This window comes from Zootoca vivipara, chromosome 5 (genome assembly GCF_965207765.1).
Source record: "Zootoca vivipara chromosome 5, rZooViv2.hap1.1, whole genome shotgun sequence".
Taxonomy (NCBI): Eukaryota; Metazoa; Chordata; class Lepidosauria; order Squamata; family Lacertidae; genus Zootoca; species Zootoca vivipara.
Window position 1 is genome coordinate 57,650,955 of NC_142588.1, and position 19,666 is coordinate 57,670,620.

At 42.8% G+C, this 19,666-nt stretch overlaps 2 protein-coding genes across 6 annotated transcripts in view; one reads left to right on the top strand and one right to left on the bottom strand.

Moving 5' to 3' along the window:
- Positions 1-1,565: 1,565 nt before the first annotated feature.
- On the bottom strand, positions 1,566-4,241 carry SFT2D3 (SFT2 domain containing 3). Its single transcript, XM_035132723.3, has one exon. The coding sequence runs from the start codon at positions 4,239-4,241 to the stop codon at positions 3,600-3,602; it is 642 nt and encodes a 213-aa protein (XP_034988614.2). The 3' UTR covers positions 1,566-3,599.
- Positions 4,242-4,289: 48 nt separating this feature from the next.
- LIMS2 (LIM zinc finger domain containing 2) overlaps positions 4,290-19,666 on the top strand; it is a 38,644-nt gene continuing 23,267 nt past the window's right edge. The window contains exons 1-3 of one of the 5 annotated variants that reach the window (XM_088669710.1): positions 4,290-4,914; positions 5,711-5,964; positions 18,731-18,890. In XM_088669710.1, the coding sequence (XP_088525836.1) occupies positions 5,954-5,964; positions 18,731-18,890 (171 nt within the window). In that variant the 5' untranslated portion in view covers positions 4,290-4,914; positions 5,711-5,953. Of the gene's footprint in view, positions 4,915-5,594; positions 6,023-10,699; positions 11,655-18,730; positions 18,891-19,666 lie in introns of those variants that run through there. The other 4 variants (XM_060274658.2, XM_035132720.3, XM_088669711.1 and 1 more) reach the window with 4 other exon arrangements.

Consider the following 19,666-nt stretch of genomic DNA (forward strand, 5'->3'; position numbering starts at 1 on the left):
TGGCCTAGGCTTTAATTATTCAATTTTATTAACAAAAATGACACATTACACATATGACACATTACACATATCTGCAAAGCAAGTGAACGTAAAGCACATACTGCATAGCTGCCAAGTTTTCCCTTTTCTTGCGAGGAAGCCTATTCAGCATAATGGAATTTCCCTTAAAAAAAAGGGATAACTTGGCAGCTATGACATACTGTACATGTTTCTCCATTTCTCTTTGGTAGACAGTTTGTTTCAATAGTGAAGCCTACCCAACTGCACAAGAAAAGAACTAGAAAACAGCATTCTAGTGAAGTTTATTTTGTGCCTTTAAGTTTTGTTAAGTCTTTATAGACATTCTACAGAGAAGCTTTGCAGTCTCTACGTTATACTGGTGCATTTCTCAAGAGATGATCTGACAATATTAAAATATTTGAAAACCTTTTAGAGTGGTCAGTGCACAGACAAAACTGGTTCCAGCTAGCTCTGGGAATGCCTGCTCCTTAGGTTCCTTCCACCTCAACCACAGTTAAATCGGAAATATACATAGCAATCTTAAGCACAGTTATAACCAACCATCTAAAAAAAACACCACCAGTAAAATATTGTTTTCAGCCCCTATTTAGATCTGAGGTTTTTTTAATAAGTCATTCAAATCAGTTTCACTTCTGAAAGTGCTATCAGCTAGTTCTGCAAACACTCCTATTGAGACCCCAAAGACTTCAAAATAAGTTTGCAAAAAACTGAATCTAACCATTTCTTTCAAATGACAAGGGACTGAACAACTATGTATCTACAAGAATACAAAAATGTACACTAATACAAAAACCAATCACAGCCCAATCCTAATGCACCCTCCCAATGTTGGTGGCTTGTGGGAGGATAGAATACTATGCTTGTTACTCCCTGACGGCAAATAGATGTGCTACTGGTTTACAGGGTGGGGGCTCTACTATAGTGCACGCTCCACCTTTGATGGGTGGAAAGCCAGCAATAAGACGTGAAATGGGTCAGGATGCCAGGGCTCTGGATCCAGTGCTTCCTCTGAGGGGCTTGATCCTTAGGCTTCTCGGCTATGCTAGCCTGGAGTTGGCACAGCAAAAATATAAGAAAGAAATTTCCCTTCCACCCTGGCAAGCAAAAGCAGCAGAGTATAAGATAAAGCCCCCTCTGCTCTATTGAAAGCAGGGCAGGGTTAGCTTGCCTGTTAGGCTATGTAGCTGGGTGTAAGTCCCTTTTAACTCCGTGGGACTTCCTTCTGAGTAAACATAGGATTGCACTGTTAAATGTGTTCTACAATGTGTCATGCTAATTAAGAATACTTTTTAAAGTCCCAATTAAAAGATTTCAGAATATTTTTATCACACAGTTTAACAACACTTAGCACCATTTTGATTCAGAACTATCTGCCATAGCCTGATTTCATTACAATGCAGGACCCACAAACCACAAGTCTGAAAATGTAAACAAATAGGCCATCTTAATAGCAGATCACAACCTAAAGTCATAATCCTATGCATTAATTTTTTAAAAAAAGTCTCACTAGGACTTGCTTCTAGTAAACATGCATAAGATTGGGCTGTACATCAAGTAGTCTTTATTCAGACATACTAGCTACTAAACTACTTTCAAGTTTTACACTTCATGTCCCACACTGATGCAGCATTTGTGTTTGCCGATAGTGAACATTCCCACTACAGCAAGAAACCTTTTCAGGAACATACTTTTGAACTGGTAGTTATTTGCATATCATTTTTTATTGTTGTCAAAAATGTTTTATTGAGAGCTACAGGCTTTGAAAAACTAATACTTTAACATTTGGCTGCAAACTAAGCCATTTTGCAAGGCTTACTTTAATGACTTCAAATAACACTAAGAGCCACAATTAAGAGGCAGCTCCGTTTGTTAGATTTAAAAATTACATTATATGCAACTTACACTGCCAAAGTGTAGTGCTTGCAGCTGCTGTAGGCTTAAGTGGTTTACAGATTACATTTGTGGAGCAAAATGAACTTTACTCAGGTGATTTTGGTAGTGCATATTGATATATGCCTATGTGATACCCATCCATCACACCACACACATCAATACTTCTAAGCTGTAGCAAGAACTAGGAGCCTGTGCTGTTCAGATTCAATCTATGGGCTTACAAAAATCTTCAATGCAAATATGGAATAAGTTATGACAGAATCGTATATGACAGATAGCCCCATGATCCAAATAAGTTGAGGATAATATATTCAGGCACAGCTTTTTCACATATATTGTGATTTCCCAAAGTCACGACGAGAACATAACCCATTATGGCAGAATTAGCCCCCATGTCTATATTATACTTGTCTTTAAAATCACTGACGTGAACTTCAGCAGTCTCATGGTCATGCCATAGATCAGACATAGAATTGCTTGAATAGGAAGTATGCTGGAAGTCAGCCCAAGAAAGAACTTGATATTCTTGTTATGGATAAACAAAGTACTGTATATACTGATACTGCTGACTTTTAGTAAGGCAAGAGGTTACATGGCAATTGGCAATTGGGAATGTTATGATGCTAGGGAACTGAATGGAAGCAAATCACAAGAGCTTCCAAATTTATTTCCTGCTCTGGCTCTGAAAAGCTGAAGAGACAAACTGATGATTTGGACCATCTCATTTTAAGAGTATACGGTTCAACTACTTGTTACCGAAAGCACACTTTTAGAGCAGGGAAATAGTAAATAGCAACTTCTCTTTCCCCCCACCATGCATCAGAGGCTGGAAAGGATGAGGAATCATTCAGTCAGTAAACCTTCTCAAACACATACACACCAGAGTAGCCATCTCATCTTCACTCACTTGTGCTCTTCCTCTGGGTGGTGCAGAGATGGGGACTAAGCCCAACATAGTTAATAGCAAGTGGGAGTGTAATTCTTGCTACTATCATATAGTCTTTCAGCCACTCTCAGTAGCAAGAGACAGGCAAATGATGCTTGCCACTACTTGTGACAGATCATTCCAGAAGAAATGAACTATCTCTTTAAGCAGCGCAATGCAGAGATGAGAACAGATTGGCTGCTTCTCCTTCAAAATAGAAGTGACATAATTGAAAACACTTTCATAAAAGTTGGGTTCTAAGACAAAGAAATGGATCTGGCATCAATGTTCACCCTCAGGGAATCTGCCAACACATACTTGTACACTAGGCTGGGTCTGCCTGTAAAAAAAAAATCTCATCACCTGCCACTGAGAGGGCATATGAGTGGTTTCAGAGAGCAAGGGGAGACACAAAAAGACCTTTAACCAGTACCACTGTTAAAGCCCTTAATTGGTTCAATTGCTAGAGTAGCTTCTTCAGCCAAGTTCATACACTTTTTGTTGCAATTAACTTCAACCATCCTTTTCAACTGCCTTGTGCGAAGGATGCAGTGTCCTCAAGTACTCTTTCTGCCCTCGAGTCGAAAAGATAAACAGTAAAGAAACTTTATCCTACAAAATGCCCCATGGGCAGTCGCGTCTGGCCTGGAGACGACGTCCCGTGCTGCGCGCTGGTTTGGAGACGAGCACGGGGCTGTTTACCACAGAGATCGATCTGGTTTTCCCACGTCCATTAACGGCTTCGCCTCGACGACCGTCCTCACACGGGCAGAGTTTTGGACACGCTGCGTCGCACGGCGCCGCCCAAGAACCCGCCGACATAGCGCAGCCCGGTAGTCCCGCCAGGTACCGAAGACAGCAAGTAGACTCCGCCGGCTCCCAGCTGGACAACGGCCCCCAGTGTGGTGAGCAGGGTGCTGCGGAGCCCAAGCGCCGCATACAGAGTGCCGCCCACCGAGGCTAAGTAAAGGAGGGCCAGGCCGCGGCGGTCCGGCTCGCCCAGGAGGCGGCTCGGACCCCGTAAGAAGCCCGCGGCGCCCAACGCGAAGGTGGAGCCCAGCGACCAGAGCAACGCGAACTTGCGGAGCAACAGGAGCGACCCGTAGAGAGCGGCGAGGCCGAAGCAGAGCGCGGCCAGCAGCAGGCACAGCGCGCTCCCCACCAGCCGCTGCCAGCGGGACAGACCCGTCGGCAGCCAAGGATCCGGATCCGGCTCGGCTGCCCACGGCCACGTCTCCGTCGCGGGGAAAGGATTGATCCGGCCAAGCCAAGTCCCCAACCCCGAGCCGGGCTTCTCCGCCTCATCTCGCGGCGGGTTCTGAGGCGCCGACGGGGCAGCCGAGCTGCCGCCCGCCTTGGATTGAGCTAAATACTCCTGCAATTGCCGGTTCAGATCCGCCATCTTGGGGAGAAGGCAAAGGGCCTTTTGGGAAAGCACTGGGGTGTGAAGGCAGTTGCCGATTGGTCAACTGTCGGCCGGAGTAATGCACTTCCGTGGTTTATAGTCGCCAAGGGTTTGCGTCATCAAGGGCTTGGCTCTGCTTTTTCCTTTAGAGACGCTGGACTATAGAGATATGAAACTGCAGAGTGACTATCATCTGGAGAAGAAACGGCACTACGCCAGCCCTTTTTGGATCTCGGTTTTCCCCCCTTCCCTAGGGCGGAATTGAGAGCTGGCGGGGGGCGGGTTCTAGAATTTTACTATAGCTGTGATAAGGCTGCTGTGTATTCAGTCAGAAACAATTACGTAGTGGTAGAAAAGAGAAATGCTTGCTCTATCCTATTGTAAAAGTTAAGTAACAGTATGCTGATACGAACATGAGTTTGACCAAACTGCGGGAGGCAGTGCAAGACAGGAGTGCCTGGCGTGCTATGGTCCATGGGGTCACGAAGAGTCGGACACGACTAAACGACGAAACAACAACAACAACAACATGCTGATTTAATTGAAGTCATTTATTACTACAGCAGCTCCTCTTAATGCCTCCCTGATTTCGTTTGCCATGTCAAGATCACTATGAGCAACTTGGTCACGGGGCAGGGGTGGCAACTTGAATAAAATACTGGGGGTCCAGGTAAGCCTTGCTCCACAAATGACTCGGTGCACGCACACTATTTGAATGGCAATGCCCATCAACTTGGAGGCCCCTCTATAGTTCTGCGCCCTTCCCTCTCATTCCTATATAGAGGTTGGGTTCAGAGATAAATGACCCCCTGGTTCTTTCCATTACATCAGGCTTCTGTTATGCTCACAGTGCTGTCCACGTTGTATCAGTGCTGTCCTGCTCACTCGCTCATCTTGGCTCAGAGGCTTCTAGCTTTTGACATATACATACTGTAAATGGTGTCTTACCTTCAAACGTCTTTGCAACTTGCATGTTAGCCCTCTCTGAATTGCTACCATGCCCTGCACTCTCGATATCTGCCACTCCCTCACTTGAGGATGGTAAAGAAGAATGGCGAAGATTAGTTTCAATAAGGACAAAGCTTGTCCTGAATAACGGCTGCAGATCTGAGAACTTTATTGTTGAAAGGATAGTACTGTACAGAGATGCTAGCATAACATTAGGTGGGAGAGGCATGTAATGTAATGGACTTCAATGACTGCCCCTGAATGACCATAATAAGCATACGTTTTATGCTTTAAAATTAGGAGGGTCTTCATAGTCCCGTTGGGGCTGCTCCCACTGCGGTGCTTACGCGATGGGTTTCCATTACCTACTCAGCACAGCCGCGCCTTTAGCTCCCTACACGTCCGTCTCTTTCCCGCAAGCTTGGCTCGTGCCCTGCCGCCCAAGCGCTCCCACCGCCTGGCCCGCCCACCGGCCAGCCGCGGCTATTTCATTATTTATTATTTCATTCCCTTTCTAGGAAAAGTATGTGCTGGGCCGAGCCGAGGGGCGGGAAGAGGAGGTCGCCCGTCTTCTGGAGGCGTTGGGGGGCGGCCCGCCACTGCGGCTGACCCAGGGCGGAGGACAGGCGAGAGCCAAGCGGGCCGGTGCGCTGCTGCCTGAGCCGGGGACCGAGTGGCTCTAGAGCGCGGGCGGGTCTCGGCCTCTCTTCGCTTGTCAGGACAGCCGCCGCCGCCGCCTCAGCGCGGGGCCGAGAGCCGCCATGACGGGCAGGTAGGAACTGAGCAGCAGGAGAAGCCCTCGGGGTTCCCTCCCCTCGCCAGCGCCAGCGGTGAGGATGGGCAGAGAGCGAGTCCGTGGCCTCTGGCTCTCGGAGCGGGCAGTTGAGCCCCGTTTTCAGTCGAGAGCCTTCCCTTCCGCCGGCAGCCCCCTCCTGGCCGGTGATATTATCACTTGCGCGCTCGGAGCGGCCCTTGGAGTGCCCAGAAATCGGCCAGCTTAGCTGCTCAGGCTTCTCGCCCTTCCCTTCGGGATCAAAAGAATGAAATGATGTCAGGAAAATGTTTACGAATTGGGCTTTCCACGGAATTTGAGACTGCCTTTTTTAAAATTATTGCTGCAAGCTGCTTTGTTAGGCCTTTTCAACACACATCAGTGTTTTCTGCCCCTGAAAGTTTCCTGTGCCACAACACGTCCTTTTTAGGGTGCGCAAGACTCGCTGTTGCTTCTACTACAACAGACTACTAACCCCACCCTGGAATTTGTGACGCATGCCATTTTTGTTTTAATTGTTTGGTTCAATAGTGTACTGTATATGCGCAAAGCCCAAACACTTAGCTGTTACTGGGCATGTGAGGGAAATAATGAAGGGGAGCATCTCTCCAGCAAGGGCAGAGTGAATTTCCCTCAAGGAGGGACCGCAGAGAACTGGCTAAACAAAAGATGGTGTGGTTTATTGTAAATAAATATTGTAACAACGATAGAGCCTTGTGGCAAATTAAAGACTAACAAGTTTTTGATGACATGAGGTTTCATGAACTTGAGCCCACTTTGCCAGATATATGAAATTTAGTTGGCAGGTATAAAGGAGAAAAAATTCAAGGTGGGAGTTGAATAGCAATGAGATGCAAAATTTACAGTCAGTGAAAATTAGAGCTTAAATATATGTTTAAGGACCATGCCCCGGGGGCAAATCTAGATGCTAACTCTGCCCCTGTGTCTTTCTGGTTACACTAGAACAGGATGTAATAATGGCATCTGCAATACCAGGGGTTTATTCACCTAGTGAGATTTATACTATCATCTGCCAACAGTGCCCTTCATAGGACAGACAGGTAATATCTATAAATCAGTGAGAGAATATTTCCACCTCTCAGGTCACTCTGTAACTGACCTTAAGGGTGACCATTCTGCAACAAGAAACGATACAACATGAAACTGCTAATTCATCAATGAGTTCAGTGCCAACACTTATGGGTCAACTTGAAAGAAAGGATGTTTGTCACACTGTGTGTGTGAATTAACTTACCATTATCAGGATGTCTTTCTTCCCAATGGTTTTCAGCCGTACTACAGGAGTTAATCTTAGCAATTAGCACCAATCTGCTACTGCAAAAGGTGTACATATTTAACATATATTTAAGTTCATACTTTTATTGTAATTTTTGCATCTCATTGCCATTCAATTCTCACCTTGCAATTTTATTCTTTTTATACCTGCCAACTTTCACCTTATGCATCTGAAAAAGTGGGCATGAGTCCCAAAAACCTTATGTCATGTTACATTTGTTGTTCTTTAAGGTGCCATAAGATTCTGATTGTTTTCTTGCAAGCAATTAACACAGCTGCACCTCTGTAACTATAATTAGACATTAATCGCTAGTGTGAGTGACCATCATGTGAATGTTCCCCATGTTATCTGTGCCTTGAACAGATGCAGGTAGGAAGAAGAGTGGATTTGAGATCCCAATGAAGTTTTGTGTTTTATGTCTGAGCTGCCTGTGTATCCCATCTATTGCTTTCTGCATGGTTTTCTGTGGTTCCTAACATTTAGGGCAGGAAGAATCAGAACTTCTTTCCCACCCTGTGTAAAACTAATTGGGACAAATGGACCACTGACCACATAATGCTATGCATGTTAACTCAGAAGTAAGTCCCACTATGTTCACTTGGGCTTACTCACAGGTAAGTGTGTATAGAATTGCAGTTGAATGTGTTTCATAACATGATATTATTTCCCAGTTCTTTGGGCTCCCTGTAGCTCAGGTGGAAAAGTTATAATGATTGATTATGACCAGAAGGAATTAAAGGAAGCATGTGTTTCACTTTCTCACACTCACCTGTTTGATTATATGGCTATTTTGTTAAGTAACTAAAAGGAGGGAAAGGTACAACAATTTATAGTTACACAAAAACAAGACATGATTGTTAGAATTAGATTCTTAACAGTGTATTATTTAAAACAGGTCTTATAAAAGACTTTGAAAATATAAGTTTGTTGAAGAATTCAGTTTGCTGATTATAGCTTTTCTGCCTTTTAGTTACTTAACAAAATAGCTCAGGTGGAAAAGTTATAATGATTGATTATGACCAATGGTCCTTGATTATGACCATTCTATGAGATGAACTGATACTCAGCTGTACTTCCATTTTCTCCCAAAAGCAACCTTGCATAACCAGTGTAAGTTCAAGATTGATAAGGAGTTGTTTAGGAAGTACTTGAAACAAGTTCAGGTATTCAGGGTCAGATGAATTTATTTATACAATACAAAAGGAACTGGCAGGTCTTGTCTCAGAAGTTATTTGTATCATCTGAGAAATTGTGAAGAACAGGTGAGGTGCCACAGAACTGGAGAAAAAGTTGTTGTTGTTGTTGTTATCTGACTTATATGCCAAAGTGGCATGTTGTCTCAATCCTCAAAAATGGGGAAAAGAAAAATTTGGAAAACTACAGACCACACAGTCTGACTTTGATATTGGTAGAGGAGTTGATTTTATAAGGTTAATGTCAGATCAGTGCCTGGTTGGGCTACTGCTTGGGAACTACAGAAATGCCACCTTGGGTTGTAGGATGGAAGAATGCAGGATATAAATGTAAGAAAATTAATATATCAAGAAGTCCATTTGTGAGCACTTTGATAATGCAATTATTAATAGAAGACAGCATTGATTTTTCAAAAATGTATATTGTTGCTGAACTCAGTACTTTTTTTGAACATATTACTAGTTTAGTGGATTGTGGGAATGCTTTTGCATATAAATTATCTTTATTTCAGCAGAATGTTTGACAAAGTTGATCATGATATTTTCATTAGCAAACAGCTTAATGTTGGCTAGATGATAGCAGTCAGGTGATTCCCAAAAGGTTGGAAAATTGTTCAGAGAGGGCTAATGGAAAGAAGTTTCAAGTGGGGTGCTACAGAGCTTTTCCCTTGACCCAGTACTCCTTAATGTTGTAATCAATGACTTAGATGAAGAGGTAGAAGGCATGCTTATCGGATATGTGGATGACACAATACTGGCGAGCATACCTAACACATCAAAAATAAAATTCAGAAGAACTTTTATCAAATATCTCACCTGGTGTCTTCATTAAACATCTTTAGGTACCAGGTGAAAACATTCCTCTTCAACCAGGGCTTTGGCTAGTTAACATTCTAGGTCCTTTAAATGAGTTTGTAGAAGGGAGGTTATTGGTTTGTTTTGGTTTTGTTCTTGTTTTTATGATGTATGTTGTACTTTTGTTTTGTATTTTTGTGCTGTGAACCACCCTGAGATCTTCAGATGAATGGCAGTATATAAATTTTATAAATAAATAAATGGAAAACAGACAAATTTACAAAATGAAATTAGAGACAAATGCAAAATTCTAGATTTAGGCTAAATAAATAAAATACCCAGGCACAGGATGTGGGATACCTGACTTGGCAGTGGCACATGTGGAAATAATCTTGGAATTGTAGTCAATCACATGTTGAAACTAGTTTTTGTGTGCTGTGGCTGCACAAGAGGCTAACGTGATTTTAGGCAGTACAGTATTAACAGAACCACAATTTCCAAGCCACAGAAAGTAATAGTTCTACTTTATTCTGCACAAGTCACAGTCACACTTTATCCTGAATGCTGTGTCCATTTTGGGGTGCTGCACTTTAAGAAGAACATGGACAAACTGAAAAAGGTTGAGGAGGGCAACGAAATGATCAGAAGCATGGAAAATGAAGAATAGTTGAACTATGTATGCGTAGTCTGAAGAAGGAAAGATGGAGAGGAAACGTTGATAGGGCTCTTTCAATACCTGAAAGGCTTTCACATAGAAATAGGAGACTTGTTCTCTGCTTCCTTAGAGAACAGAGGTAGACCTAATGGGCTTAAGTTACAGGTGAGTAGATTTCAGCTGAACATTAGGACAAATGTATTGATGGTAAGAGCAGATTGACAACAGAACTAAGGTGGGTGTGACCTCACTGGAGGTCTTCAAGTAAAGGCTGGATAGTCATCTGTTGGGGAAGTTGTCACTAGATTTCCAGGAACTCGCCAGCTTTATGATTCTGTGACTAATGGATTGAGAGAGGGATTAAGACTGTATTATTATATGCATAAGCCATGTGCACTAGGCCAATATAATGTTCACCTCCATATCTGTGAGTGGAATTAACAGGTGGAAAAGGTACTTAATTTCAATACTCCCTGCTTGAAATATTTGGACCCATTGCTCTGAAAGATCATTAAGAAAGCTATTGTTTCCGTGTTTAAAAATATTAAAAAGCAGGTAGAATATAGGAGGGTGTGATTTTGCTAGTAATTTGTTGTCGTTTTTATGAAATAGATTTTGGAATTGTCAGTTCTAACTTGTAATACATCTAAGTATACATCTGTGCTTGGTTGGAATACTGGGGAAACTTTTCTGCTACTTGTTTTTCTTAAACTTGTGTTTCTTAGTTTAAAGGACTGGTTTTCTGCATTGTTGGATTTTGCTGCTTTTTTTCCGGCTTGGAGTTTTTATACAGCCAGAATCAGCAATTGCACATAATTTTCAGTATGTGAAAAAAATTATTTTTTTTAAAGAGGAGAAATAAGTTGAGGGGGGTTAGACTAGATGACCCTCATGACCCTTCCAACTCTACAATTTGATGATTCTGAGGTTAGGGAGGTCTGGATCATCCAAACAATATAAACGTTAGTCATGATTCCAGCTTATGTAATGTGATCTCCCTAAAGTGGGCGTGGAATTAGTTGTGTAAAGGAACAGCTTGAGTCTGTAACACTACTGCATCTCAGAGAGAACATAGTGGGGAATGGAATGTAAAGTATGTTTCTTTTCTCAGCTTATTGATATTCTGACTATATGTGGCTTTTGAAGTAAGCTTCAAAGCTAGCCTGCTGTTTTACAACATTTGTTTTCCCAAATGGCAATCAGATTACTAGGTAATGTAGAACTGGTCAAAGAAGACTGAAAAGGAGGAGTTTATTTCTGCAAGTAGTCTTCAGTATTATTTACTAAACAAATTTGGTGGGGGGTTTCTCTCAGATAGCTATTCAGTTTTTTTTGATTCTGTGATTTTAGTAAAGGAATCAAGGTAAAAAAATCAAGATTTTTTAAATTTTAGTTCATGTTCAAATGACTCTGAACAAATTACACTAATTCCATACTTGAAGAAAAGAAGGAAGATGTTGAATAGTTACAGAGCAGCAGCTGCTGCATAAGAAGCATGGACTTGTTCTTGTAGTATTTCTGAGAAAAGCAGTTATCCGAAGAAACTGCTTCCTTGAACCTACAGTGTTATTTGTGGACTGCTCTTCAGTTATCCTCAGACAGCTTTCTTCCCAGAGGTAATGAATTCCATGGCTGGCGTGAGACTTCGGGGACTAGCATCTTCCAAACTTTATCAACGCCGACAAGATCGTCTGAGTGGCACAGGGTCACTATGGAATGATGGGAAAGACAGGGCAGCTGGGATATTTAGGTAGGTTATTTGGATCGCTGTTTTAGATTAATGGTCTCAGATTATTGGAATGTTTCCTTTGAAGCAGGAAGGAAGGCAAAACTAGACAGGCAGACACAACTGTGTTTCAGTTTCCACTCTTTGTTTGAAGAGGTTTCTTTGGCTCTGATAGTAACAGTTCTGAACAATAACAGGAAAACAACTAGGGGAACTTTTGCCTCCTTGGTGATGCTGGGCAGGCTAACAATGTGGGAGTTGTTGGCATCACATAAACAAAAGCTAAGGTTCAGTGTAGTCTTAATAGTCTTGTGAAAGTTCAAACTTTTGTTGACATCTGGAACAAACCAATACCCAAAATAAGTCTGTTACATTATAAATAGTTTTCTATGTTATTTTCTTTCTTTCTTTTCAATTCATATTATGAATTGTCATACTGGAAAAAAGAATAGGGATTTGCCCTTGCCTTAAGATCTCTAAAGCAGGGCAAAGTTCAGCAAGCACAGTATTTCCTGTCTTTGTGATATGTCCCCATGGAAGTTTGGTGGTATTCAAAATTCTTACAAGAAACAATACCCTTATCCCCTCTGGAACATGATCATATGCAGGATAAATTAAATAAACACATTGATACCTATCATCACCTAGAAGACTCCTGCTGAATGAGGCTTTTAATTTTTTTGCCAAATAGTCATCAACACGTGTCTGTTGTAGGGTTGCCATATTTCAAGTGAAATCTAGATAAAAATTCATTGAGCTTTTTTTGGGGGGGGGGAGACCGTTGTTTTGCAGAACATAAAGCTATTTCTCTGCAGCTACAAGGGTTCGCTGGATTGCATTTGGTCTGGTAGTAGAACCAGAAGCCTTTTCTTTTGTTCTAAGCAAATAATGTCTGGTCTGAATTGCACTAGGCTGTAGGCTCTGTGTCTTAATCTCATTAATCCATACACTAAAACGTTTCTGTTTTTGTGACTCACTCACATCCCATATGAAAATGTGTGGTTTTGGTGCATGAGAGGGTATTGCTTTAGATCACGGGTGTCAAAGACAAGGCCCGGGGGCCTAATCCGGCCCGGCAGACCTCGTGATGTGGCCCGCCGCCCGCCCGCCGCTCACCGCTGGGCGGCCGCTCGCCTGCGCGGTCACATGGGCGGCCTGGGTGCCGCTTCCGGAGGAAAGGGCGGGACACAAAGTTGAATTTGAGGCCCCATTGGCTAGTGGCGCTGCTAATCTCAGCCTCTCAGTGCTCGCCTCGCCATTGGACAACGGAGTTAGGAGCGAGGCAGCCCATTGGCTGAAAGTTTTTTTCCGGCTCCGGCAGTTGCGCGGGAGTTGAAGCGGAGCCTGAGAAGCAGCATCCTGAGCCTGAGGGGAACAGCGGCCAGACGTGGAAAAGGAGCAAGAGGCCGGTGGCAGCGGCACAGAGGTATTTCTTTTCTCCGCTCGAAAATTCAGGGGAGCCTCCCCAGCCAGGAGGTGCTGGTCTGTGTGAAGTGTTTTCGTTTGTGCTTTGCCTGCCGCTCTCTGCCTTGGAGGCCTTTTGGACCAGGCGAGGATGTTTTGAAACTTCTCCAGGGATCACTTCCACTCGAACGTCTCTGGGGTTCCTGCGTTGCGGGGCGGCGGTGGCGCAGTTCCAGCGCCCGCCTCTCGCTGAGGCCAAGCGCCTCACAGCAGCAGGGGGGCGGAGGCCGGGAGCCCACAAGTGCGACCCGCCCACGGCGTTTCTGGGGTTCCCACATTGCGGGGCGGTGGTGGCGCAGTTCCAGCGCCCGCCTCTCGCTGAGGCGAAGCGCCTCACAGCAGCGGGCAGGCCGGAGGCTGGGAGCCCACAAGAGTCACCCGCTGCAGGGCACCCAACGAGCCGTCCCGCCGGGTGTTCTTGTGAGACTCCAGTTCCCCTGATTCCCGGCCCCGGGGCCACGCTGGCTGATGGGAGTTGTAGTCTGCCCTGCGCCCTCTTTCAGGAGCTCCGCGCAGAGCATGTCCCGACCAAAGGTGGGAGGGGCTCCCCAGAATCATCTCTCCTTTGCCCCCAAGAATGACTTGCGCACATTTCTCCTGCAACCCGCCACTGCAGATTGTTGAAGGCTCTTCAGGCGTTCCCAATAAGTCAGGCATCCCCAAACTCAGCCCTCCAGCTGTTTTGGGACTACAACTCCCATCATCCCTAGCTAATAGGACCAGTGGTCAGGGATGATGGGAGTTGTAGTCCCAAAACAGCTGGAGGGCCGAGTTTGGGGATGCCTGCAATAAGTATTCAGTTAAGCCTCTGCAATAGTTCTGTCCTGCACCGATTATTATTTTTAAGCAAAGAGGGTGATTTTTGTTGTCTTTGTTTAGAAAACGTTAAATTTGGTCAATAATATATTAGCAACAGTTGAAAATGAATCTCGGGTAGATACTGCTCCTAGGAAGAAAGGTGGGATATCAAAGCAACACATAAATAAATATGCACAACATGTTTTAATATTCATGCACGTTAACAGCAGTCTGTAGATGGGAGCTGAAGTCCAGCACTAACTGTTTCGTTCTATTTATATGTTTCTGTGAATTTCTGTGAATTTTTGTCAGCTGGACTCATTGTTGGAGTTGCTTGAAGGATGAGGGTGAGATCTGGACATTATACTCCAGATTTTTCTAACACAACAGTATTAGGAAGAACTTCCTGACAGTAAGAGCTGTTCGGCAGTGGAATTTACTACCAAGGAGTGTGGTGGAATCTCTTTCTTTGGAGGTCTTTAATGCAGTGACAATAATTTATGATAATAAAGAGTGGACACATAGTCCTACAGATACAACCAGCCCTTTGAGGGTGACCAAACTGCTGATGCGGCCCCCGATGAATTTGAGTTTGACACCCCTGCTTTAGATGCAGGGGAATTAAAGAGTAAGATGCTACAATAGAAGACAGGTTGATTTACTGAGATACTTTGGAAGAATACTGAAATAATTCAGAAGGGGAAGAATTGTAGATAAAATGGAAAGTGTGGGGCAGTGCTTTTCAAATTGTTCCACTCTTTGACTGGTGTCTGAGCATGTTGTAGAGAATAGTTCGCATCAGTTGGGTCCTCTAATTCTGGCTGGCATCTCAGAACCCAGAATCCTCAGCCACCTAACTTACTTAAATCAGATTTGTTTATGTACAAATTAAAGACTCACCTTTAATTTAATTTTTCCAGAGGTAGCTAAGAGGTGGCTACCTCTGGAAAAATCCTGAGCTCTTGATTTGCTTCTCTTTACTCCTGAGATGTGAACACTTATATCACAGCAGGTATGCAGAAGTGTTGTAAGTGCAAAGGTCTTTCAACCAACATAGATAGTGAGGAAGTATTTGTGAGGCAGAAACAGCCCTCCCCCAATTTACTTGTCTGTGTTGAAAGGTAAAGAACAGCCCTTCTGAATTCTCAGTTGTGCAAACAAGACCGATTGTTTAGCACAATGGCAATGAAATATAGTCTGCATCTACAGGAAAAGGGGTGCCCCCCACCCCAAGCATCATCTTTTTAAGGAATTAAATATAACATTGGTTTAAGGAATTAAATATAACATTCACCATGCCTTTATGCTAGATTGCCAACTCATCTTTTACAAGAGACAGAGATACTGTAATTATTTTGTTAGAGTTCCTAAATATATCAGAGATCAAAATAAATTCTGGTTGCGGACTGCCTCTCTTATGCCATCAAGCTACCAGCTGAGTTGTCACAAGGACCTCCTAAGCAGCTGTGAATTTAAAGCACATCAAAGCTTCAGGTGAATTAATAATGATGATGTGTTCGGGTGTGAGAGAGTGTGCACTTGTGTTATTTCTAATGACCTCTTCCTCATGCTGATTTCCGTGTATGTTTGAGCCAAAATGTGAAGAAAATTCCACAGACTTAAAGAGGTCTCTTTCGTTGTTGTTTTTTCTTGCTTTTTGTTGATCTTTACTGGCTAATTTGCACACGAAGACTTTTCTAGCCAAAACTAGAATACCTCCATTGTATTAATTAAAACTGATAACTCTTAATTATAAATCTTTTAAGCTATGCATATCTGATTATGCTTTGACATTAGACATCACACTTGGTTAACAGCCTTCCTATGCCATCTACACTGTACTTTGGTTATGGGTCATCTCTCTGTTGACCTCCAGCAGATCAATGGAATGTGTTTAGCAGTCCAGCACAATCCAGGGACAATTACTGCTACAGAGCTTATGCTGCTCACTTTCAGTGGTGGTGCAGGTGCTGTATTGTCCTGCGTTGGACCACTCCTTGGTTCTCAGGCGCAAACATATATAAGCTTTCTTTAAACCATAATTGGCAAACAACCTGAATCAGTTTTATAGCAAGTTCGAAAGTCAAGCATTATCAACTAGTGCCATTCAGTTGGCGCCAGAGACACCAACAACCACCTCAACCTGTTCTGAAGTCACTCCGCTGGTGATCTTGAAATAGTCTTCTGCACACTTTGTATAAAGTACTTTTACATTGCAATGTAATTCCAAGTACTGTATATTAGTACTTGGCCAATAAATTATTATTCTATTCTATTCTATGGCACGGTCCTCTCCAGATATCTCCATTTCACTGCCTCTAGTCTCGTCATTAATAACTATTATTTTCCTGCAGTTTCTCTAGTGCAGCCTCAGCAAGAGCATGGATTTGCTATCTGAAGCAAGCTGTCCTCCACCAAACCTCGCTCCCAGCTTTGTGGCATGAATAAGTCTGAAAAGTTTGTACTGATCATATAAAAGTGGGAAATGGATGCTTGCTAGAGCTGCTGCAAAGACTGAGAGGTCTTAGCAAGGGGCGGGCAAGCACAGTTATAAAAGTACCGGTAATTAACTAATAGTCTGGTTGATGAAGATGAGTACTTTAACAGGTAGGAACACTAATGGAAAGACTTTTTGTAGGATTAGATGAGGGCAAGGTTGAAGAGTTGCTTCCATTTGGGGATGGATACAATGGGAGAACTGGGTATATTTAAGGGTATTTCATAACAGCATCTGTGGTTTGCACTTTTAGATTTGTCAGTGGACAGGATAAAAGCTCATCTTGTTTGATATCATAATTATGTGTAATATTTTCTGAATTAATCATGATTAATTTACATGTTGCCTTTCTTTAAGACACTGTGATTTCTGCATGGCCTTTGTGTTTCTCATTGTTGTTGTTTAGTCGTTTAGTCGTGTCCGACTCTTCATGACCCCATGGACCATAGCACGCCAGGCCACTGCCTCCCGCAGTTTGGTCAAACTCATGTTCGTAGCTTCGAGAACACTGTCCAACCATCTCGTCCTCTGTCGCCCCCTTCTCCTTGTGCCCTCCATCTTTCCCAACATCAAGGTCTTTTCCAAGGATTCTTCTCTTCTCATGAGGTGGCCAAAGTATTGGAGCCTCAGCTTCACGATCTGTCCTTCACGATCTGTCCTTCGATCTGTGTTTCTCATTACCAACGGCATTTTTATTTATAACAGTCACTTATTCTGTTTACCCTTTATCAGTTTTATTACATCTCCGTATATACCAAGATAGTTTTAGGATATAGCACCTAATTACTGTACTCAGTTTCATTATAATTTTTCCTGTGCTCTCATAAGATTGTCTGGATAGCTGATTGTTTGTAAGATTCTGCTGGGAGTTATGAAAGCCTGCTGCCACTATGATGTTAAATATGATCAATCCTCTCACATTTGACATTTTTAGCCTGCTGTGTGTGGGTGGATGCGTGGGATAGATTAATTTAAGACCTGCATAGCTAGAATCCAGAAATGTTTCTGAGGACAAAAACATGGGCCTGCAAGGACACAGATTATTTGTCTCTTGGTGGGAGTTTTCATTTCTGTTTCGTAAAGCCCATTAGGACTTCTTCAGCTCTTGCATAATCATTCGTTCAATTGTGTTTGAGTCCTGTTTAGTATGTCCTACATTATCTGTATTTACCCATGCTTCTCTGGTAGTTTTTGCACTTTGTGTTGTGGAATATATTTGTGTTTAAATATCAAAGAGCATGAGTAAATCAACATGAGTAAATCAACTGCATTTTGCTCCAAGGTGACTTTGCTTGCTTCCAGTCCTTTCCATAGTAGCATAGGTGGCCTTGGGTGACTCTGCTCTGCCAAGGCAGTGATAGAGGGCAACTGCTGATGTGTCAGGAGCCCTGGTGGCTGATTCTGTAGGCTACTAACAGATAACACTTTGGGGTTAGATCTCTTGAAAGCATAGTATTTGTATTTTTCCTTTTGCATAATTATCCATGCTTCAGAAAGTGCCCATAGGCTTAACTTTTCACCTTAAAACTGTGGAGGGGTTTGTTCACTCTTTCACATCTGTTGAAGAACACAGCATCAAGGTTATTTCCAAACTCAGAAGATTCCTTATGAATTTTTATTTGCATGAGTGATGTTGATTAACAGTGTCTGGCTCTGTGACCCAGTAGCATTTCTAAGCCATAGATTATCTGAAGCAGATATGGCTGGAAACAAGACTGTCCAGATAACAGAATTCCATACGCAGTCCGAGCATGTTTTAAAACCAGCCAATGGATTCTAAAGGTAATGTCAAGCACTTATCTGAAAGTGGACATTCAGTTATTTATTTTTTCGTTCCATTGTCCGCTTGAGACACTGGCGTCTAAACATATTTGCTGTAAATTTCCATTGCTTTCAGTGACATTTAAGACAAATCTAGACATCGGCAAAGTTGACTATTACAAAGAATATTCTTTAAAGGGCACAGAAAATTTATTGAGCCAAGCAAATTCTTGGTTTTCTACTTTGTGCTGGAAAATGCCTTATTCAGTCCTCTTATGGGCCTTATTCTCAAATAATGATTGCAGTTTGGATTCAAATAGGCTCATTGCTGAAGTTGACAGAAAATATCCCACTGACCTACTGGAAGATATGGCTTTCTAACATGGAGGGGTTGATGAGCATATATGGAACCCTTCAATATATAATTTTGTATACTGTATCTGATACCACAAGTATGGTAGAACATAAATAAATTTGTAAGTGTGGACTTCTCATTGATTTAATTGATTAATTTGACTTAGGTGGTTTGGATGGCTTCAGTGTGTAATTGTGATATTTCTTTTTCTGTTTTGTTCCCCAGTAACATGTCAGATGCCCTTGCAAACGCTGTGTGTGAGCGCTGCCGAGCTCGCTTTGATCCAACCGAGCGAATTGTGAACAGCAATGGGGAACTATATCATGAAAACTGCTTTGTCTGTGCTCAGTGCTTCCGCCAGTTTCCAGATGGACTCTTCTATGATGTGAGAACAGCATCTTTCTGATAGCGTGAAAAGCTGCTTGACTTTTTCCTCCACTTGCATGATTTTAAGAAGCTTGACTGAACTTTCCACGGAGTTTATCCAAAATTCATTAGCAATTCTTATGTCAATGACCCCCTTCCATTTCCTCCATGTGTACAGTTAGCTTTGATATGATTCAGTCATTAATGAGGTGTTGCTTTCCTAGGCAGGACACTGGTATTGTCAATAATGCCCTGCTTCAGACATAGTGCTGAACTATTGTTTCGTGTTATGTTTGCTCCATCCTCCTCTAGGATAGCCACAAGGATGTGATGAGAAGCTTTCATTTTCATTCTCAGTTAACCACAAAGAAGCATTAACACCTGAACCCTAAACTGTGGTTTGTTTTAATTGTGGTTTATTGAAACAAACCAATTTCATAAACCACAGTTCAAAGTTGACTTGTTTCGATTAACCATAGTTAAGACTAACCACAGCTTGTCCTACATTGGGATTAGATGCTAAACTTCGGTTAGTTAAACATGGAAGCAACAGTTTCTGTTCTTTTATTTGGCGATGTATTGGAGGAAGGGTAGGGTGGGGATGGGGGGAAGTGATGAATTCAAGGCCCATTCACCTGTGGAATGCTGTCACTGCGCTGACCCATCTCAACAAATGCAACATTGCCTGATCCATAAGGGTACCCTCTTGCTCTGCCGCCCATCATGCGCTGTTCTGCAGCCAATATGATTAAAATGAGAGAGTGTTGTAAGAGTGTGGTACCTGCTTATAGAACA